This window comes from Scyliorhinus torazame, chromosome 3 (genome assembly GCF_047496885.1).
Source record: "Scyliorhinus torazame isolate Kashiwa2021f chromosome 3, sScyTor2.1, whole genome shotgun sequence".
Lineage (NCBI taxonomy): Eukaryota > Metazoa > Chordata > Chondrichthyes > Carcharhiniformes > Scyliorhinidae > Scyliorhinus > Scyliorhinus torazame.
Window position 1 is genome coordinate 343,862,138 of NC_092709.1, and position 22,439 is coordinate 343,884,576.

Genomic DNA, 22,439 nt, shown 5'->3' on the forward strand with positions numbered 1-22,439 from the left:
ACCCTGGAGCTGTGAAGCAATTGTGCTATCCACAATGCTACCGTGCTGCCCTTGAGAACAAACAAATCTACACTATATCATTTTACTGTAATCCATGTACCTATCCAATAGCTGCTTGAAGGTCCCTAATGTTTCCGACTCAACTACTTCCACAGGCCGTGCATTCCATGCCCCCACTACTCTCTGGGTAAAGAACCTACCTCTGATATCCCTCCTATATCTTCCACCTTTCACCTTAAATTTATGTCCCCTTGTAATGGTTTGTTCCACCCGGGGAAAAAGTCTCTGACTGTCTACTCTATCTATTCCCCTGATCATCTTATAAACCTCTATCAAGTCGCCCCTCATCCTTCTCCGTTCTAATGAGAAAAGGCCTAGCCCCCTCAACCTTTCCTCGTAAGACCTACTCTCCATTCCAGGCAACATCCTGGTAAATCTTCTTTGCACCTTTTCCAAAGCTTCCACATCCTTCCTAAAATGAGGCGACCAGAACTGTACACAGTACTCCAAATGTGGCCTTACCAAAGTTTTGTACAGCTGCATCATCACCTCACGGCTCTTAAATTCAATCCCTCTGTTAATGAACGCGAGCACACCATAGGCCTTCTTCACAGCTCTATCCACTTGAGTGGCAACTTTCAAAGATGTATGAACATAGACCCCAAGATCTCTCTGCTACTCCACATTGCCAAGAACTCTACCGTTAACCCTGTATTCCGCATTCATATTTGTCCTTCCAAAATGGACAACCTCACACTTTTCAGGGTTAAACTCCATCTGCCACTTCTCAGCCCAGCTCTGCATCCTATCTATGTCTCTTTGCAGCCGACAACAGCCCTCCTTACTATCCACAACTCCACCAATCTTCGTATCGTCTGCAAATTTACTGACCCACCCTTCAACTCCCTCATCCAAGTCATTAATGAAAATCACAAACAGCAGAGGACCCAGAACTGATCCCTGCGGTACGCCACTGGTAACTGGGATCCAAGCTGAATATTTGCCATCCACCACCACTCTCTGACTTCTATCGGTTAGCCAGTTCGTTATCCAACTGGCCAAATTTCCCACTATCCCATGCCTCCTTACTTTCTGCATAAGCCTCCCATGGGGAACTTTATCAAATGCCTTACTAAAATCCATGTACACTACATCCACTGCTTTACCGTCATCCACATGCTTGGTTACCTCCTCAAAGAATTCAATAAGATTTGTAAGGCAAGACCTACCCCTCACAAATCCATGCTGACTATCCCTAATCAAGCAGTGTCTTTCCAGATGCTCAGAAATCCTATCCTTCAGTACCCTTTCCATTACTTTGCCTACCACCGAAGTAAGACTAACTGGCCTGTAATTCCCAGGGTTATCCCTAGTCCCTTTTTTGAACAGGGGCACGACATTCGCCACTCTCCAATCCCCTGGTACCACCCCTGTTGACAGTGAGGACGAAAAGATCATTGCCAACGGCTCTACAATTTCATCTCTTGCTTCCCATAGAATCCTTGGATATATCCCGTCAGGCCCGGGGGACTTGTCTATCCTCAAGTTTTTCAAAATGCCCAACACATCTTCCTTCCTAACAAGTATTTCCTCGAGCTTACCAATCTGTTTCACACTGTCCTCTCCAACAATATCGCCCCTCTCATTTGTAAATACAGAAGAAAAGTACTCGTTCAAGACCTCTCCTATCTCTTCAGACTCAATACACAATCTCCCGCTACTGTCCTTGATCGGACCTACCCTCGCTCTAGTCATTCTCATATTTCTCACATATGTGTAAAAGGCTTTGGGGTTTTCCTTGATCCTACCCGCCAAAGATTGTTCATGCCCTCTCTTAGCTCTCCTAATCCCTTTCTTCAGTTCCCTCCTGGCTATCTTGTAACCCTCCAATGCCCTGTCTGAACCTTGTTTCCTCAGCCTTACATAAGTCTCCTTCTTCCTCTTAACAAGACATTCAACCTCTCTTGTCAACCATGGTTCCCTCACTCGACCATCTCTTCCCTGCCTGACAGGGACATACATATCAAGGACACGTAGCACCTGTTCCTTGAACAGGTTCCACATTTCACTTGTGTCCTTCCCTGACAGCCTATGTTCCCAACTTATGCACTTCAATTCTTGTCTGACAACATCGTATTTACCCTTCCCCAATTGTAAACCTTGCCCTGTTGCACGTACCTATCCCTCTCCATTACTAAAGTGAAAGTCACAGAATTGTGGTCACTATCTCCAAAATGCTCCCCCTCTAACAAATCTATCACTTGCCCTGGCTCATTACCCAGTACTAAATCCAATATTGCCCCTCCTCTGGTCGGACAATCTACATACTGTGTTAGAAAAGCTTCCTGGACACACTGCACAAACACCACCCCATCCAAACTATTTGATCTAAAGAGTTTCCACTCAATATTTGGGAAGTTAAAGTCACCCATGACTACTACCCTATGACTTCTGCACCTTTCCAAAATCTGTTTCCCAATCTGTTCCTCCACATCTCTGCTACTATTGGGGGGCCTATAGAAAACTCCTAACAAGGTGACTGCTCCTTTCCTATTTCTGATTTCAACCCATACTACCTCAATAGGGTGATACTCCTCGAACTGCCTTTCTGCAGCTGTTATACTATCTCTAATTAATAATGCCACCCCCCCACCTCTTTTACCACCCTCCCTAATCTTATTGAAACATCTATAACCAGGGACCTCCAACAACCATTTCTGCCCCTCTTCTATCCAAGTTTCCGTGATGGCCACCACATCGTAGTCCCAAGTACCGATCCATGCCTTAAGTTCACCCACCTTATTCCTGATGCTTCTTGCGTTGAAGTATACACACTTCAACCCATCTCCGTGCCTGCAAGTACTCTCCTTTGTCAGTGTTCCCTTCCCCACTGCCTCATTACACGCTTTGGCGTCCTGAATATCGGCTACCTTAGTTGCTGGACTACAAATCCGGTTCCCATTCCCCTGCCAAATTAGTTTAAACCCTCCCGAAGAGTACTAGAAAACCTCCCTCCCAGGATATTGGTGCCCCTCTGGTTCAGATGCAACCCGTCCTGCTTGTACAGGTCCCACCTTCCCCAGAATGCGCTCCAATTATCCAAATACCTGAAGCCCTCCCTCCTACACCATTCCTGCAGCCACGTGTTCAACTGCACTCCCTCCCTATTCCTAGACTCGCTATCACGTGGCACCGGCAACAAACCAGAGATGACAACTCTGTCTGTCCTGGCTTCTAACTTCCAGCCTGACTCCCTAAACTTGTTTATTACCTCCACACCCCTTTTCCTACCTATGTCGTTGGTACCAATGTGCACCACGACTTCTGGCTGCTCCCCCTCCCCCTTAAGGATCCTGAAGACACGATCCGAGACATCCCTGGCCCTGGCACCTGGGAGGCAACATACCTTTCGGGAGTCTCGCTCGCGACCACAGAATCTCCTATCTATTCCCCTAACCATTGAATCTCCTACAACTATTGCTTTTCTATTCTCCCCCCTTCCCTTCTGAGCCCCAGAGCCAGACTCAGTGCCAGAGACCTGGCCGCTAGGGCCTTCCCCCGGTAGGTCATCCCCCCCAACAGCATCCAAAACGGTATACTTGTTTTGAAGGGGAACGGCCACGAGGGATCCCTGCACTTTCTGCCTGTTTGTTTTTTTCCCCCTGACTGTAACCCAGCTATTCTTGTCCTGTACCTTGGGTGTGGTTACCTCCTTGTAACTCTTCTCAATCACCCCCTCTGCCTCCCGGATGATCCGAAGTTCATCCAGCTTCAGCTCCAGTTCCCTAACACGGTCTTTGAGGAGCTGAAGTTGGGTGTACTTCCCGCAAGTATAGTCAGTGGGGACACCGGTGGTATCCCTCACCACCCACATCCTACAGGAGGAGCATGTAACTGGCCTAGCCTCCATCCCCTCCTACCTGACAGAATATAGCTGCCCTGTGGACTAACTAGATCTCCGCCCTCCGACCCTGCTCCCAGTCAGTTACACTTTCTGTAAACTCCTGGCTCTCTTCGCACTCTTTGCGGAAATGTCGGAAACAAAATGAAAGGAGCACCTAACTCCCTCGGTCACCAAACTCTCACTATCACACTCAAATGCACCAAATTCAGCACTCAGTGCAAACAAAGTCTGCACTGTAGGGGATCACTTTTATACTGTGAATCTCGCCTCTGAAAACTGGCCTAATCCAATTAACTAATTAACAAGCTCCAGCCATATTCCTTCTTGACTACCTTCTCCACCTGTGTTGCCCCTTTCAGTGACCTGTGGACCTGTACACCTAGATCTCTCTGACTTTCAATACTCTTGAGAGTTCTGCCATTCACTGTATATTCCCTACCTGCATTAGACTTTCCAAAATGCATTACCACACATTTGTCCGGATTAAACTCCATCTGCCATCTCTCCGCCCAAGTCTCCAGACAATCTAAATCCTGCTGTATCCTCTGACAATCCTCATCGCTATCCGCAGTTCCACCAACCTTTGTGTCGTCCGCAAACTTACTAATCAGACCAGTTACATTTTCCTCCAAATCATTTATATATACTGCAAACAGCAAAGGTCCCAGCACCGATCTACCGTTCCGCCCATGTCTTAGTGCATGAATTGCAAAAGATTTGTATGCAGGTACAGCAAATAATTTGGAAAGCAAATAGAGTTATTGTTTGTTACGGGGGGAATTGAATGCAACAGTAGGGAGGTCATGCTTAAGTTATACAGGGCATTGGTGAAATCGCACCTGGAATACTGTGTACAGTATTGGTCTCCTTATTTAAGGAAGGATGTAAATGCATTGGAAGCAGGTCAGAGAAGGTTTGCTGAACTAATACCAGGAATATATAAAAACAGATAGTAAAAGTTTCTACAAATACATAAAACAAAAAAGAGTGGCTAAGGTAAATATTGGTCCTTTAGAGGATGAGAAGGGAGATTTAATAATGGGAGATGAGGAAATGGCTGAGGAACTGAACAGGTTTTTTGGGTCGGTCTTCACAGTGGAAGACACAAATAACATGCCAGTGACTGATGGAAATGAGGCTATGACAGGTGAGGACCTTGAGAGGATTGATATCACCAAGGAGGTAGTGATGGGCAAGCTAATGGGGCTAAAGGTAGACAAGTCTCCTGGCCCTGAGGGAATGCATCCCAGAGTGCTAAAAGAGATGGCTAGGGAAATTGCAAATGCACTAGTGATAATTTACCAAAATTCACTAGACTCTGGGGTGGTCCCGGCAGATTGGAAATGAGCAAACGTGACACCACTGTTTAAAAAAGGAGGTAGGCAGAAAGTGGGTAATTATAGGCCAGTGAGCTTAACTTCGGTAGTAGGGAAGATGCTGGAATCTGTCATCAAGGATGAAATAGCGAGGCATCGGGATGGAAATTGTCCCATTGGACAGACGCAGCATGGGTTCATAAAGGGCAGGTCGTGCCTAACTAATTTAGTGGAATTTTTTGAGGACATTAACAGTGCGGTAGATAACGGGGACCCAATGGATGTGGTATATCTGGATTTCCAGAAAGCCTTTGACAAGGTGCCACACAAAAGGTTGTTGCATAAGATAAAGATGCATGGCATTAAGGGGAAAGTAGGAGCATGGATAGAGGATTGGTTAATTAATAGAAAGCAAAGAGTGGGGATTAATGGGTGTTTCTCTGGTTGGCAATCAGTAGCTAGTGGTGTCCCTCAGGGATCAGTGTTGGGCCCACAACTGTTCACAATTTACATAGATGATTTGGAGTTGGGGACCAAGGGCAATGTGTCCAAGTTTGCAGACGACACTAAGATAAGTGGTAAAGCAAAAAGTGCAGAGGATACTGGAAGTCTGCAGAGGGATTTGGATAGGCTAAGTGAATGGGCTAGGGTCTGGCAGATGGAATACAATGTTGACAAATGTGAGGTTATCCATTTTGGTAGGAATAACAGCAAAAGGGATTATTATTTAAATGATAAAATATTAAAACATGCTGCTGTGCAGAGAGACCTGGGTGTGCTAGTACATGAGTCGCAGAAAGTTGGTTTTCAGGTGCAACAGGTGATTAAGAAGGCAAATGGAATTTTGTCCTTCATTGCTAGAGGGATGGAGTTTAAGACTAGGGAGGTTATGCTGCAATTGTATAAGGTGTTAGTGAGGCCACACCTGGAGTATTGTGTTCAGTTTTGGTCTCCTTACTTGAGAAAGGACGTACTGGCACTGGAGGGTGTGCAGAGGAGATTCACTCGGTTAATCCCAGAGCTGAAGGGGTTGGATTACGAGGAGAGGTTGAGTAGACTGGGACTGTACTCGTTGGAATTTAGAAGGATGAGGGGGGATCTTATAGAAACATATAAGATTATGAAGGGAATAGATAGGATAGATGCGGGCAGGTTGTTTCCACTGGCGGGTAAAAGCAGAACTAGGGGGCATAGCCTCAAAATAAGGGGAAGTAGATTTAGGACTGAGTTTAGGAGGAACTTCTTCACCCAAAGGTTGTGAATCTATGGAATTCCTTGCCCAGTGAAGCAGTAGAGGCTCCTTCATTAAATGTTTTTAAGATAAAGATAGATAGTTTTTTGAAGAATAAAGGGATTAAGGGTTATGGTGTTCGGGCCGGAAAGTGGAGCTGAGTCCACAAAAGATCAGCCATGATCTCATTGAATGGTGGAGCAGGCTCGAGGGGCCAGATGGCCTACTCCTGCTCCTAGTTCTTATGGGCCACTTGTCTTGAGAGGAAAGTTCACGAGGGCTGCGTTTGTGCCCACTAGAGTTGAGAAGAGTAAGAGGCAACTTGAATGGAACCTTTAAGATCATGAGGTACCTTGACAGAATGGATGTGGTGAGCATGTTCCCTTTTGTCAGAGAATCTCGAACTCGGGGTCACTGTTTAAAAATAAGGGATTAATAATAATCTTTAATAGTGTCACAAGTAGGTTTACATTAATACTGCAATGAAGTTACTGTGAAAATCCCCGAGTCGCCACATTTCGGCGCCTGTCCGGATCACAGAATTCAGAATGTTCAATTCACCTAACAAGCATGTCTTTCGGGACATGTGGGGGGAAACCGGAGCACCCGGAGGAAACCCACTCAGACATGGGGAGAACGTGCAGACTCCGCATAGACAGTGACCCAAGCTGGGAATCGAACCGGGGTCCCTGGTGCTGTGAAGCAACAGTGCTAACCACTGTGCTACCGTGCCGCTGATTAAATGCCAAGATGAGGATAAATCATTTTCCTCAGAGGGTCATTGGATCCGTTTCTCAAAAGACAGAGGAAGCAGAGTCTTTGAATATTTTTAAGGCTGAGCTAGATGGGGTCTTGACATGCAAGGCTGGTGAAAGGTTATTGGGGTCGGCAGGAATGTGAAGTTCCAATCAGATTACCTTACTGAATGGCGGAGCAGCTTCGAAGGGCCGAGTGGCCTACTTCAAATGTGTATGTTCCTCTGTCATCAGAAGGCCATGTGGATGGGGTAGCCCTGCTAAATTGACAGGCTGGCCGGTTGTCAGATGGGGAGCTCAGCAGCAGGGGGACACAAGTGCCGGGGAACACTGCGGCACATCCCAGCACACAAAGGAGTGTAGTATAAGGCACTTGCCTCATTTAGCTGGCCCTGTGTTAGTGTGTTGATTTCAAACCCTGGAAAATCTGGGGTGGTTAATATTGAGGTCTGTAATGTCTGTGCCAGTCCTTTGCTCAACCTGTGCAGTGTTAGTCTTGCTGGCCTGCGGTTTCCCTGACCCGTATATGCTCTTCCTGGATTGATCCACTTTTCCCTCAAGTGACACCTCAGTCTCTGAATGAAGAAGCAACAACCCTTTGAGTAATGGAATTTCTCCTCACTGCTCTGAAGAATATACAAACCATGAATAGGAGGTGGATTTAAAGGCCCCACCATTCAGCAAGATCATGGGCTGGTTTTCTCCCTCAGCTACATTTTCCACACTGTCCCCATATCGTATGATTCCCTTAAGATTCAAAAAATCCATCAGGGATACAGGGTCCCAAAGATTCACAATCCCTTGTCACACTCTCAGTAACAGAGTTCAATTAACTGACTCCCCTACTTGACTGTGTAAGGGATGCAGTGTCATAGTGCTTCCTGGGCTATTAATCGAGTAGCAGGGGTTCAAATTCCATCAGGGCTGCTGCGGAATTCAAGTTTCAGAAAGTAAATCTGAAATAAAAAGTTTGTCTTGGTAATGGTGGCCGTGAATGGTGCAAAGAATTAAAAAAAGGCATATACTTGTGGGGTGTTGCTTAGCAACTAGGGCCTTGGATTTGAACTTGATTTATTCTCACGTGTACAGTGAAAAGTTTTGTTCTGCATACAGTCCAGACAGATCGTTCCGTACATGAAAAACATAAGACATACATAAATACACAATGTAAATAAATAGACACAGGCATCGGGTGAAGCACAGGTAGTACTACTCAGTAGAGAAGATGTGTGAAGAGATCAGTTCAGTCCACAAGAGAGTTATTCAGGAGTCTGATAACAGCAGGGAAGAAGCTGTTTTTGAACCTGTTATAATAATAAAGTCTTTATTGTCACAAGTAAGCTGACATTAACATTGCAATGAAGTTACTGTGAAAAGCCCCTAGTCGCCACATTCCGGCGCCTGTTCGGGTACACGGAGGGAGAATTCAGAATGTCCAAATTACCTCATAGCACGTCTTTCGGGACTTGTGGGAGGAAGCCGGAGCACTGGGAAGAAAACCACGCACACACGGGGAGAATGTGCAGACTCCACACAGACAATGACCCAAGCCAGGAATCAAACCTGGTACCCTGGCGCTGTGAAGCCATAGTGCTAACCACTACTACCGTGCTGCCCACGCTGTTAGTGCGTGTTCTCAGACTTTTGTATCTCCTGCCCGATGTAAGAGGTTGGAAAAGAGAATAAGCCGGGTTGGAGGGGTCTTTGATTATGCTGCCCACTTTCCCAAGGCAGCAGGAGGTGTAGACAGAGTCATTGAATGGGAGGCAGATTCGCGTGATGGACTGGGCTGTGTTCACGACTCTCTAGTTTCTTACGATCTTGGGCCGAGCAGTTGCCATACCAGGCTGTGATGCAGCCAGATAGGATGCTTTCTGTGGTGCATCTGTAAAAATGAAATTACTTGATTGCCACAAAAACCCATCTGGTTCAATATTGTCCTTTGGGAAGGTAAACTACTGTCTTTACTCAGTATGACCTATATGTGACTCCAAACTCACAGCAATGTAGCTGACTCTCTTAACTGCCCTCTGAAGTGGTCCTGTTGTTCAATCCGATGTATTCAAGAAGCTGGCTTACGAGTACTTTCTCAAGGGCAATTAAAATGAGAAATAATTGCTGACCTTGCGACTAACATCATCGAATCCCTATAGTATAGAAGGAGGCCGTCGCCATTGAGTCTGCACCGACTCTCTGAAAGAGCACCCTATCTTGGCCCTCACTCGATCCCTGAAATCCCATCTAATCGTTGGACAGTAAGGGGCAATTTATCGTGGTCAATACTCCTAACCTGCATATTTTTGGACTGTGGGAGGAAACCGGAGCACCCGGAGGAAACCCACGCTGACACGGGGAGACAGTGCAAACTCCACACACACAATAGTCACCCAAGGCCAGAATTGAACCCAGGTCCCAGGCGCTGTGAGGCAGCAGTGACTTTCACAGTAACTTTATTACAGTGTTCATAGATAGATAGAATTTACAGTGCAGAAGGAGGCCATTCGGCCCATTGAGCCTGCACCGGCTCTTGGAAAGAACACCCTACCCTACCGCACACCTCCACCCTATCCCCATAACCCAGTAACCCCACCCAACACTAAGGGCAATTTTGGACACTACGTGCAATTTATCATGGCCAATCCACCTAACCTGCACATCTTTGGATCGTCGGAGGAAACCGGCGCACCCGGAGGAAACCCACGCACACACGGGGAGGATGTGCAGACTCCACACAGCCAGTGACCCAAGCCAGGAATCGAACCTGGGACCCTGGAGCTGTGAAGCAATTGTGCTAATCACTATGTTACCGTGCTGCCCAATGTTAATGTCAGCCTACTTGTGACACTAATAAAGATTTAAAAAGTTAACCACTGTGCCACCCATTTATTGATTAACTAAAAAAGTAAATAACCGTGCCCTATTCACTTCATTAAAACGTATCATCATGTTCTTTGCATCTCTTCTTCGCATTTTCTGTTCCAAATTGAAAGTCCCAGTATCTCCAGTTTCTCATCATACTTATATAGTTTCCTATTCCTGTATCATCATTATCAATCTACAATTACAATCTCGGTGGATTTCAGACCATTTCCACACAGGGATGTTCAAATCTAGCTGTGTCCTTGTTATTAATATTAAGTGATGGGTTCATCTTTGGGAGCTGCTTCGAAATCGAGTTTCAGAGGTGGAGGGGAGGTCTCTACCTTGCTTGTTAAGCTGTAACATGACTTGGGTTTGAATAGTCTTTATCCAGTGGACAGAAATCTGTCTCCAAGCAAGCAATCTGACTCAGTGGGCACACGATGGCTGCTGTGGGAAATGGAAAAATGCCACCCCAGATTTGTATGGTGCCTTTCACAACTTCAGGGATGTCCCAAAACCTTTTCCAAGTTTTACGAAGCACTTTTGAAGTGTGTTCATTGGTGTAACATGGGAAATATGATGAGCAAATTGGTGCGCAGTAATCTCCCACAAACAGCAAAATGGAAGAGATCAAGCACACTTTTTTAATGTTGTTTGAGGGTTGAGTGTAGGCTGGGACAGAAGGGAGAATGTCAATGCCTTTCTTTGAAGACTCTGGGGGATCTTTATGTCCAGCTAAGAGGGAAGATGAGGCCATTGGTTAACGCCTCATCTGAAAGATGGTATCTTTCAGCAGAGAAGTCTGAGGGGCGACCTGATTGAGGTGTCCAAGATTATGAGGGGCATGGACAGGGTGAATAGGGAACAGCTGTTCCCCTTAGTTGAAGGGCCGGTCACGAGAGGACACGAGTTCAAGGTGAGGGGCAGGAAGTTTGTGGGGGGATGTGAGGAAAAGCTTTTTTACCCAGAGGGTGGTGACGGTCTGGAATGCACTGACTGGGAAGGTGATAGAGGGGGGATGCCTCACATCCTTTACAAAGTACCTGGCTGAGTACTTGGCATGTCACAGCATTCAAGGCTACGGGCCAGGTGCTGGCAAATGGGATTAGGTCGGCCAGTCAGGTGTTTTCCATGTGTTGGCGCAGACTCGATGGGCCGAAGGACCTCTTCTGCACTGTGTAACTCTGTGATCTCCTGAATGGGCGGCTCCCTGTTTGCGCTACTTTGGGAGAGTCAGCCAGACTTTTGTGTTCTAGTGTCTGGAGTGAGACTTGAACTCACAACCATCAAACGTGAGAGTGCGCACCACGAACAAAGCAGAGAAGGCACTGGTTGCAGGATTGGGATAGGCACATTGTTGGATGGTGACATTGTGGGATGGCGACATTGTGGAGGAAGTAACTCCGTGCTGTTCCTGATCTTGGAATGTTTGATTCTAAAACAGCATGCCAGAAATGGAATGTGTTTGATTTCTCAACATTAACCACATTCTCATGAGCAGCAGATTCACAAAGACAATTTATAGTTTACAGATAATTTCAAGAAAAAAATATTTTTTTCCAGCTCAACTGAGGTAGACGACATGATCCGGAAATCCACCAATCTCCTGCTGACCAGGACACTGAGCAACTGTTTACAAAATGTCATCAAGAAGCAGCATGTTGGACTGACTGAGGTGAGTGACCCTGGAGTTCGTTTAGTCTTTGTGTATCTTCTTGTTTAACAGCTCGGTGCAAATTCAGTTTGATTACAGCACAGAAAGAGAAGCTGCCCCCTCCACTGAGCTGTTCAACTGTCCACCACCATTCACGACTGCAGAGCTCAGATCTGACCTGTTGATTCTGGGATTGCTTAGTTCTGCCTATCGCCTGCTGCTTATGCTGTTTGGCACATGAGCAGTCAGGTATTGTAGCTTCAGCAGGTTGACGCCTCATTTTTACGTATCGCTGGTGCTGCTCCTGGCATGCCCTCCTGCTCTCTTTACTGAACCAGAGTTTGATCCCCTTGGCTTGGTGGTAATGGTAGAGATGGAGGATATGCTGGACCATGAGGTTACAGGTTGTGGTTGAGCACAATTCTGCTGATGGCCCACAGCACCTCATGGATGCCCAGTCTTGAGTTGCGAGATCTGTCCATAATCTACTCCATTTAGCACATTTTTAGTGCCAAACAACAAGACGGAGGGTATCCTCAATGTGCAGACAGGACATAGTCTACACAAGGACTGTGCAGTGATCACTCCTCCCAATACTTTCTTAGACAGGTGCACATAAGAACTAGGAGCAGGAGTAGGCCATCTGGCCCCTCGAGCCTGCTCCGCCATTCAATGAGATCATGGCTGATCTTTTGTAGACTCAGCTCTACTTTCCGGCCCGAACACCATAACGCTTTATTCCTTTCTTCTTCAAAAGACTATCTCCCTTTATCTTTAAAACATTTAATGAAGGAGCTTCAACGGATTCGTTGGGCAGATAGGTCGGTAAGAATGAGATTAAGTATTTTTTTTGCTCCATCGATGACTGTATCGGTGCCGCTTTATACTCTCGTCTGAGGCTGGAAAAATATATCAATTTTGGATTCAATTTCCACCCGTCTCTCACTTCATATTTTTAATAATCTTTATTGTCACAAGTAGGCATATATTAACACTGCAATGAAGTTACTGTGAAAAGCCCCTAGTCACCACTCTCCGGTGCCTGTTAGGGTACACTGAAGGAGAAGTCAGAATGTCCAATTCACCTCACAGCGCGTCTTTCGGGACTTGTGGGAGGAAACCGGAGCACGGGGAGAACCGTGCAGACTCCGCACAGTCAGTGACCCAAACTGGGAATCAAATCTGGGACCCTGGCGCTGTTAAGCCACTGTGCTACCGTGCATGGTCCATCTCTGACACCCCTTCCTCGATCTCAGTCTCCATTCCTGGTGATAGATTGACCATCAATATCCATTACCAACCCACCAACTCCCACAGCTTCCTTGGCCACACCTCCTCATGCTGTGCTTCCTGTGAGGACTCCATCCCATTTTCCTAGTTTCTCTGCCTCCATCGCATTTGTTCTGATAAAGTCACCTTCAAAAATGATGCTTCTGACACGACTGCTTATTTTATTAACCAAGGTCCTCACATTGCGCAATCCGCCCCCCCGGACCAGGTGGTTGACAAACAGGTTCGACCAATTTCCCGCATGTTTTCCATCATCTCATTCCCTCTCTCCTAGAACCATGATAGGGTCCCCCATGTCCTCCCTTTCCACCCCATTAGTCTCCACATTCAAAGAATTATCTGCCAACCCCAGCACGATGCTACCGCGAAACATACTTTCCCTTCACCCCTGCATCAGCATTCCACAGGGACTGCTCCCATTGTGTCAGCCGGGTCCACTCATCCGTCATGCCCAACTCCTTTCTCACGACACCTTCTCTTGCAAATGCAGAGAGTGCAACACCTGTTCCTTTACCTCCTCCCTCCTCACCATTCAAGACCCCAAAGACTCCCTTCAGGTTAAGCAACGTTTGACTTGCACTCCCTTCAGTTTGGTCTATTGTATTCGCTGGGTCCTCTATATTGGAAGACTAAACGCAGATCGGGTGACTGCTTTGCAGAACACCTTTGCTCTGTCCGCAATCATATCCCTAACCTTCCTCTTGCCTGCCATTCAATTCAGCACCTTTCTCTCATGCCCACATATCCGTCCTTGGCCTGCTGCAATGCTCCTGTGCAAGCTGCAAGTGATGTAGCAGCCTCTCCTCTTCCGGTTTGTACCTTACAACCCTGGGAACTCAACATTGAGTTTGGCAGCTTTAGATTGTGACCTTCATCCTCCCTCTTAAACCCCTTTTTAAAAAATATCCTGTACATGTACTGGCTCAATGCAACTCCCCCTCCACACCAGACAGTCAGTCTTTTGTTCTTAAAGTTGCTCCATTTTGTTGCAGTCTCTCACAGCTGCACTTTAATAACCAACACATTCTCCCTCTCTTCAGTTCTGACAAAGAGGCAAAGGGACTCCAAATATTAACTCTGCTTTCTCTCCTGACACAATGCTGCCAGACCTGCTGAGGTTTTCCAGCATCCACTGGTCTTGTTTCAGATTTCATCAACTGCAGTGTTTTGCTAGTTCTTTCCTCATGTTGGTTCCCTCACCACCTGCCTCTGATCCAGTCTAACAGCTATGTCCTTTAGGACTCAAACATCTCAGTCAGTAATGGTGAAACTGAGTCACCCTTGGTGCCCTTGCCATCCTCAGGGCTTCCTCCAAGTTGAGTTCAACAGGGAGGATTGCTGATTCATTAACTCAGGAGGGCGGTTGTGGTGTACGTGGTAATCAGCTCGCGATTTCCTTACCCATGTTTGACCTGATGCCATGAGGTCCAGAGCCCAGGGCAACCCCCTCCTGTCTGTACACCACTGTGCCGCCACCCCTGCTGAGTCAGTCCTGATGATTCCGTGCTTATGCCAGGCTGTTGCTTGACTAGACCATGGGACAGTTTTGGCACAAGCCCCCACATGTAATTGCTGGCTTTGTCGTTGTTTCTGACCCTGGGTAGATGCCGGTGGTCCTCCCAGCTTCATTCCTTTTTGTCGACTCTGGAGCAGTTGGATACTTGCTCAGTCATTTAAGTGGGCATTTAAGAGTCAACACTTTGCAATGGGTCTGGAGTCACAAGTAGGCCAGACCAGGTAAGGGCGACAGGTTTCCATCCCCAAAGGACATCGGTGAACTAGATGGGTTTTGTTGACAATTGACGATGGTCATCATTGATGCTGACGGCACGGTAGCACAGTGGTTAGCACTGTTGCTTCACAGCGCCAGGGTCACAGGTCGATTCCCGGCTTGGGCCACTGTGCGGAGTCTGCACGTTCTCCCTGTGTCTGCGTGGGTTTCCTCCCACAAGTCCCGAAAGATGTGCTTGTCAGGTGAATTGGACATTTTGAATTCTCCCTCTGTGTACCTGAACAGGCGCTGGAGGGTGGCGACTAGGGGATTTTCACATTAACTTCATTGCAGTGTTAGTGTAAGCCTACTTGTGACAATATTAAGAGTATTATTAGATTATTATTCAGCTTTGAATTCAAGAGAATTACCCTGAGTCTCTGAATTACTAGTCCAGCGACAATACCACTGCCTCCTCGTATCAAAAAGTTAGGAATGGGATATAAATGTAGAGAAGCTTTGCTACAGTTGTCCCAGCTGTTGGTGAGACCACATCTGAAGCTCTGTGGCCAATTTGGACCTCCTGAAGGAAGGTTAGAATTGCATTCGAAGCAGTTCAGAGATGGTTCACTCAATTTATTCCTTGGATGAAGGGGTTATCTTATGAGGAAAGATTGGATAGGTTGGGTCTGCATCCATTGGAGTTGAGAAATGAGCTATGATCTTCTTGGAAAATTTCTGATCCTAAGAGGACTTGACAGAGTGGATGGTGAGAGGATGTTTCCCCTTGGGTCAGAGACTTGAACAAGGGGCAAAGATGGAGATGAGGAAACATTTTTTCTCTCAGAGGATCATTAGTCTATGGAATTCCCCAGCGAGGAGTGGAGGCTGGGTCATTGAATATATTTAGAGCTGGGTTAGATAGATTCTCGATTAATAAAAGAGTCAAAGGGTATAAGTGGGTCGACTGGAAAGTGGAGTTGAGACCACAAGTCCATGATCTTGTCAAATGGCGAAGGAGGCTCAAAGGGCTGAATGGCCTACTCAGTTCTTAATTTGTATGTTCATCGGTAAGTTGGCACATCTGATAGTGCAGCACTCCCTCAGTACTGCAGTGGGGTGACTGCCTGCATTGCAAGCTCAGGTCTCTGCAGTGGAACTCAGAAGCCAGAGAACTACCATAGCTAATATAGTTTGGATGTCGAGCTTCCCTGCCCCAGCAATGTGCAAGTCTTCCCAAGCTGCAAATTTGACAATCATTGATGTAGGCATAAGATTCTGGAGCAATGCCAAAATTAGTGTTTGCTTATACCACATGTAGCCCTGTAAGTATTTTCAGGACATTGTTGTCATTTCTGTTCTGTTAATTGTGGTTTCTAATGAATTTTAATGCATTGTTCAGATTTCCATACAAACAAACACCATATTGAAACTCCTTTCATTTGTTTTTGCTTCATTTGTTCCCCCCTCAACCCCCCACGTTTTTTAATCAGAGAAATTTGTTGTGTTGCGATACCTCCTGTCTGAAATGCCTTCTTGTTAGGCTGGGGTTTAACTCGTTACTATATTTCGGTCTCCAAACTAAGCCAGCTATAAAATTCGCCCAGAGATTTTGTTTGCTTCATATGGACTGGGGAGTAGTTAGCTGAGTTGGCTGGATGGCTCGAGTATAGTGCAGAATAATGCCCACAACATGGGTTCAAACCTCACACCATCTGCGATAGTTCATGGAAAACTGCCTCCTCACCTTGCCCCATGCTTGTGGATTGGTGCCCCTCAAGGTATATATTGCCTTTTCCTCATGGCAGGCAACGCCTAAGATCCTTTGTGCACAATATCTAATGGCCAAATATGGACTTTGTGCACACTTCCCCAAAGGAACACTCTTCCTTTCACTCAATCCAAAGAGATGAGATGCAATAAAGCTGGAGTTGACCATTTGCAGTGATGGCGAGACCGCTGGACCCTACTACTGAGAAACAAGGTTCCGCTCACTCTTTAGTATTTAACCCCCTTACCCTCCTCACGACCACCAGACCAAACAACTTCCAATTATAGAATTGAACATAGAAAACCTCGGGCATTGCTGAAAGAGGACACTTGTTGCCGAAGCGGTGAGTCTTGCACTCACCAGGATAATTTGAAAGAACACCAAATGTATTGGGAATAACATTGTCTTGGGGAATGAACCAGAGAATGGCTGTTGCCTGTTTTGTTTAGCTGAAAAATGCACATTTTGTGCGCATATTCTTTCTGCTGCAATGGCAGGACCCTGTGTATTAATATATGTAGTTTTTAACCATGTGTACATGAGCCGCTCGACTGATAATCTTAAATTGATAGTCGGTGTAATTCTTAGCACATTCAGGATTATTTAGCATATGGTGTCCAATCACATCAAATAGAAAACCTCCTAAGGAGCTTCACAGCCTAATCAGACAGAATTTTAAACCAATTAATGATGGGTGACCCAATGTTTGGTCAAGGAGTTTGGTTTTAAGGAACCTATTAAAGCACCAGAGTGAGGTGGCGAGGTATGGACAGGGAATTACGGAGCTCAGGCCTCGGCGACTAAAGACACACTGCAAGTGATGGAGGGATTTAAAATTGGGGAAGGACAGCGTTGAAGGTGTGCAGAAATCTTCATTCACAGAAAGAAAACTCATCACAGGGGAGACTGCTTCAGCAGATTGCCACATGCTGAAACAAAAATCTTTCTTTTCCTGGGGTTTCTGAAACTGCAACATTCACAATATTGGCAATGTGTTGACAAGCCTGGCTCATTGATCTCTCACGACAGAAAAAATCTTCCATGTCTAAGCTGTGATACAAACTGTATCGCAGATGTATGGTCTGCGCATGCACAGCGTTTGTGAACGCACGCATCGAGCGTTGACATCACCCTTATTTCCTCGTGCCCTTCTGTGCATGCTTGAAATGACATAATCATACAATGCAACATCATTGTGTTGGAAAAGCGACGAGGGGAGGTGGGGAACATCAAAAGCAACAGGGGGAATTTTTCAGTAGGAACGGGAGGGAGCAGGGAATTGCGAATGGAAGAAGCTATTCACAAAGGGAGGTTGAGAGAAAACAGGGAACCATAGACCAGTGAGCATAACGTCGGCAGGAGGGAAGTTGCTGGAGTCCATTATCAAAGATTTCATAGCACAGCATTTGGAAAGCAGTGGTATAATCAGACAAAGTCAGCGTGGATTTACGAAAGGAAAATCATGCTTGACAAATCTACTGGAATCTTTTGAAGATCTAACGAGGAGAGTTGACCAGGGAGAACCAGTGGATGTGGTTTATTTAGACTTTCAGAAGGCTTTCGACAAGGTCTCACATAGCAGATTAATATATCAAGTTAAAGCACATGGCATTGTGGATCGTGTCTTGAGATGGATAGAAAGCTGGTTAGCAGACAGGAAGCAAATGTTGGAATAAATGGGTATTTTTCCAATTGGCAGGCAGTGATTAGTGGGATACCGCAGGGATCTGTGCTCGGACCCCAACTGTTCACATTATATATTAATGATTTGGACGAGGGAACTCAATGTATTATCTCCAAATTTGCAGATGATACAAAGTTGGGTGGGAGGGTGAGCTGTGAGGAGGATGGAGAGATGCTTCAGCGGGATTTGGACAGGCTGATTGAGTGGGCATATGCATGGCAGATGCAATATAATGTGGATAAAATGTGAGATTATCCACTTCGGTAGCAAAAATAGGAAGGCAGATTATTATTTGAATAGGTGTAAATTGAGAGAGAGATGGATACTCAGCAAGACCTTGGTGTCCTCGTACATCAGTCAATGGAAGTAAGCATGCAGGTACAGCAGGCAGTAAATACAACAAATGGCATGTTGGCCTTCATATTGAGAGGATTTGAGTACAGGAATAGAGAAGTTTTTTTCTGCGATTGTATCGGGCATTGGTGGGGCCACACCTGGAGTATTGTGTGCAGTTTGTGTCCTTATCTGAGGAAGGATGTTCTTGCTATGGAGGGAGTGCAGCGAAGGTTTACCAGGCTGATTCCTGGATGGCGGGACTATCATATGCGGAGAGACTAAATCGGTGGTTGGAAGAATGAGAGGGGATGTCACAGAAACTTACAAAATTCTGACAGGATTAGACAGGGTAGATTCAGAAAGAATGTTCCTGCTAGTGGGGGCGTCCAGAACTAGGGACCATTGTTTGTGGATAAGGGGTAAACCTTTTAGGACTGAGGTGAGGAGAAATTTCTTCACCCAGAGAGCGGTGAATCTGTGGAATTCGCTACCACAGAAAGTAGTTGAGGCTAAAACATCATGTAATTTCAAGAAAGAGTTAGATTTCGCTCCTGTGGCTAAAGGGATCAAGGGATATGAAGGAATGGCGAGATCAGGGTATTGAACTTGATGTTCAGCCATGATCGTAATGAATGACAGAGCAGGCTCAAAGGACTGAATGGCCAGAAATGGCCTCCTCCTCCTATGTTCTGTGTATGTTTCTATGTGAGCAGGGAGAAGCAGCAAATGGACTAGATGGGGCAGGGGCAAAGGGAATTGGTGTGGGGGGGGATTAAGCAGCAAAGGGAGCCGCGAGAAGTGCAGCAACTGTCAAAGGTAACAGGGGGCGGTGGGGGGGGGGGGGGCATGTGTTGTGTATTACCACTGTTTTTCAGGCTTCTCTCAGCTCAGACATTGAAAGAGGGTTTTTTTTCTCCACTGACGTTTGCTTTGCACCAGTATAATGCAGGAGGCTGCCTGGCACGTCGCTGGTATCTCAGGCATGAACACTGCATGAGTGGGGAGTGCACCCTCTGTGCTTGTGGTGTCAACAAATGCAGCCCTTTCAGGGAAGGAGAAAAGGCACATTTTGCTGACATTTTATGACTTCATCAGAACTTATGAACTGTGGTGCGTTGGCAGCAAAACCGAATACAAATCTATCAAGGTTATAGTGTTGTTGAATTAATTGCTGGTCACCTAATCTGTGGATAATTCTGGTCACCAGGTCATGGGGAGAGGATTATGCTCCTAGAAGTTTGCACAAAGGAGCAACAAAGGTGATTCTACACATCAGATGTTTGTGAGAGGAAAGGTTCAGTGCTTATTTTCTTTTAGAAAAAAGGAGATATTTGGGGGACGGAGGTTAGTGTTAATCGAAGCTTTCAAGGTGTGAAGGACGTCGGCAATGTTGGTCCAGGCAAAATAATTTGTTGACTTGAAGGATTCAGATACCAAAGTCAATGAAATTAGGAACGTGGCAGAATCTTTATCTTACAACTACTTGCATTCATACTGTACCTTTAAACTTCGTTAAAACATTCCAATGCACTCCACAGCAAAGTCATTCAACAAAATTTCCTACATGAAGAGGTTTAGGACAGGTGACTCAAACGCGTGGTCAGAAATGTCGGTGAGAAGTGGTAAATCTGTACTGTCAGCCATGGCTCAATGGTAGTACTCTAGCTTCCAATCAGAGGCTCGTGGCTTCAAGCCCTATTCCAGCATTTATGCACATGATCTCTGGCAACACTCGAGGAATTCTGCGGGAGTGCTGCACTGTCACAGACGTTACCTGCCACTTCAGTGCTTTGTCAAAGTCCAAACAGCACTATTTTGAAGAAGAGCAGGGGAATTCACCTGATGTGCCAGCCAACATTTATTCCTTTTAGAATACTACCAAGTCTGCTTATTCCTCATTTGTCTCGTTGCTGTTTGTCGGAACTTGCTGTGTGCAAATTGGCTGCTGAATTTCCTGGAAGTACAGCAGTGACTACACTTCAGAGGGGTTGATCGGCTGTAACCCTTTTGGGATGTCATGAGATCCTGAATAGAGTTACATCAATAAAATATCTTTCTTGCTCTACAAAATACTGGTTAGGCACACTGTTAGTTATTCAATGTTTTCAAATAGGAATAATTAAACTTTCTTTATTTCAGGTGTAATTATTACAAATTATTGCAGCAACGAGTATACGAATTAGGAGCAGGAGTAGGCCACTCGGCCCCTCAAACCTGATCCACCATTTAACAAGATCATGACTGACCTGATTGTAACCTCAACTCCACATTCCTGTCCTTCGATACCCTGTCACCCCCTTCTTAATCAAGAACCTATATCTAAGTATTATGGGGTTTGCGTGGGCGAATAAGACCCCGAGAGTAAGGAGAGGGTTCCTGGAACGCAGTAGGGACCGAGGAGGGTTGGCGCTGCCAAACCTGGGGAGCTACTACTGGGCAGCAAATGTGGCGATGATCCGCAAGTGGGTTATGGAGGGAGAGGGGGCGGCATGGAAGAGGATGGAGATGGTGACCTGTAAAGGAACGAGCCTGGGGGCGTAGGTGACGGCACCGCTGCCGCTCTCGCCGACAAAGTATACCACGAGCCCGGTGGTGGCGGCAACGCTAAGGATCTGGGGCCAGTGGAGACGGCACCGGGGTGCAATGGGAGCATCGGTGTGGTCCCCGATCAGGGGTAACCACCGGTTTGTCCCGGGGAAGATGGACGGGGGGTTCCAGAGCTGGCATTGGGCGGGGATTGGAAGAATGGGGGACCTGTTCATCGACGGGACGTTTGCGAGCCTAGGGGCACTGGAGGAGAAGTTCGAGTTACCCCCGGGAAATGCCTTTAGATATATGCAGGTGAGGGCTTTTGTGAGGCGACGGGTGAGGGAATTCCCGTTGCTCCCGCCACAAGAAGGTCAAGATAAGGTGATCTCGGGTGTATGGGTCGGGGAGGGCAAGGTGTTGGAAATACACCAGGAGTTGAAAGAAGAGGGGGAAGCGCTGGTAGAAGAGTTGAAGGGTAAATGGGAGGAGGAGTTGGGGGAGGAGATCGAGGAAGGTCTGTGGGCTGATGCCCTGGGTAGGGTTAATTCCTCCTCCTCATGTGCCAGGCTCAGCCTGATACAGTTTAAGCTGGTCCACAGAGCGCACTTGACGGGGGCGAGGTTGAGTAAGTTCTTTGGGGTAGAGGACAGATGTGGAAGGTGCTCAGGGAGCCCGGCGAACCATGTCCATATGTTTTGGTCATGCCCGGCACTGGAGGGGTTCTGGAGAGGAGTGGCGGGAGCAATGTCTCAGGTGGTGAAAGTCCGGGTCAAGCCAAGCTGGGGGCTAGCAATATTTGGAGTAGTGGACGAACCGGGAGTGCAGGAGGCGAAAGAGGCCGGCATTCTGGCCTTTGCGTCCCTAGTAGCCCGGCGAAGGATCTTGCTAATGTGGAAGGAGGCGAAGCCCCCCAGCCTGGAGGCCTGGATAAATGATATGGCTGGGTTCATAAAGTTGGAGAGGATTAAGTTCGCCTTGAGAGGGTCTGCGCAGGGGTTCTACAGGCGGTGGCAACCGTTCCTAGACTATCTCGCGGAGCGTTAGAGGAAGGTCGGTCAGCAGCAGCAACCTTGGGGGGCGGGGGGGGGGACGTCCTGGGAGTGGGGGGAGGGGGGGACTGCCTGGGAGGGTGGATGAGCAAGAGATAACATGAAGGGTTGGGGAAACTGGCACGTAGGGGTGAGGGCCAGTGTACAAAGCTGTGTAAATATATCATTTTGCCATGTATATATCTTGCTCTGCGCGATTTCTCATTTTTCTTTTTTTGTTTGTTACGAGGGGGGGGGGGGTATTGTTTGTAAGGGAGAAAAATTGTGTTAAAAAACTTTAATAAATATATTTTTTAAAAAAGAATCTATATCTAACTGAGCCTTAAAAATATTCAAAGACTCTGTTC

General features: G+C 46.6%; 1 protein-coding gene across 3 annotated transcripts in view; it reads left to right on the top strand.

Annotated features, from left to right (window-relative positions):
* The window catches only part of exoc6b (exocyst complex component 6B), an 800,313-nt gene that overhangs the window by 557,104 nt on the left and 220,770 nt on the right, over positions 1-22,439 (top strand). For all 3 annotated transcript variants that reach the window (XM_072497736.1, XM_072497737.1, XM_072497738.1), the window contains exon 16: positions 11,632-11,743. In XM_072497736.1, coding sequence (XP_072353837.1) covers positions 11,632-11,743 — 112 coding nt within the window. The remainder of the gene's footprint in view (positions 1-11,631; positions 11,744-22,439) is intronic.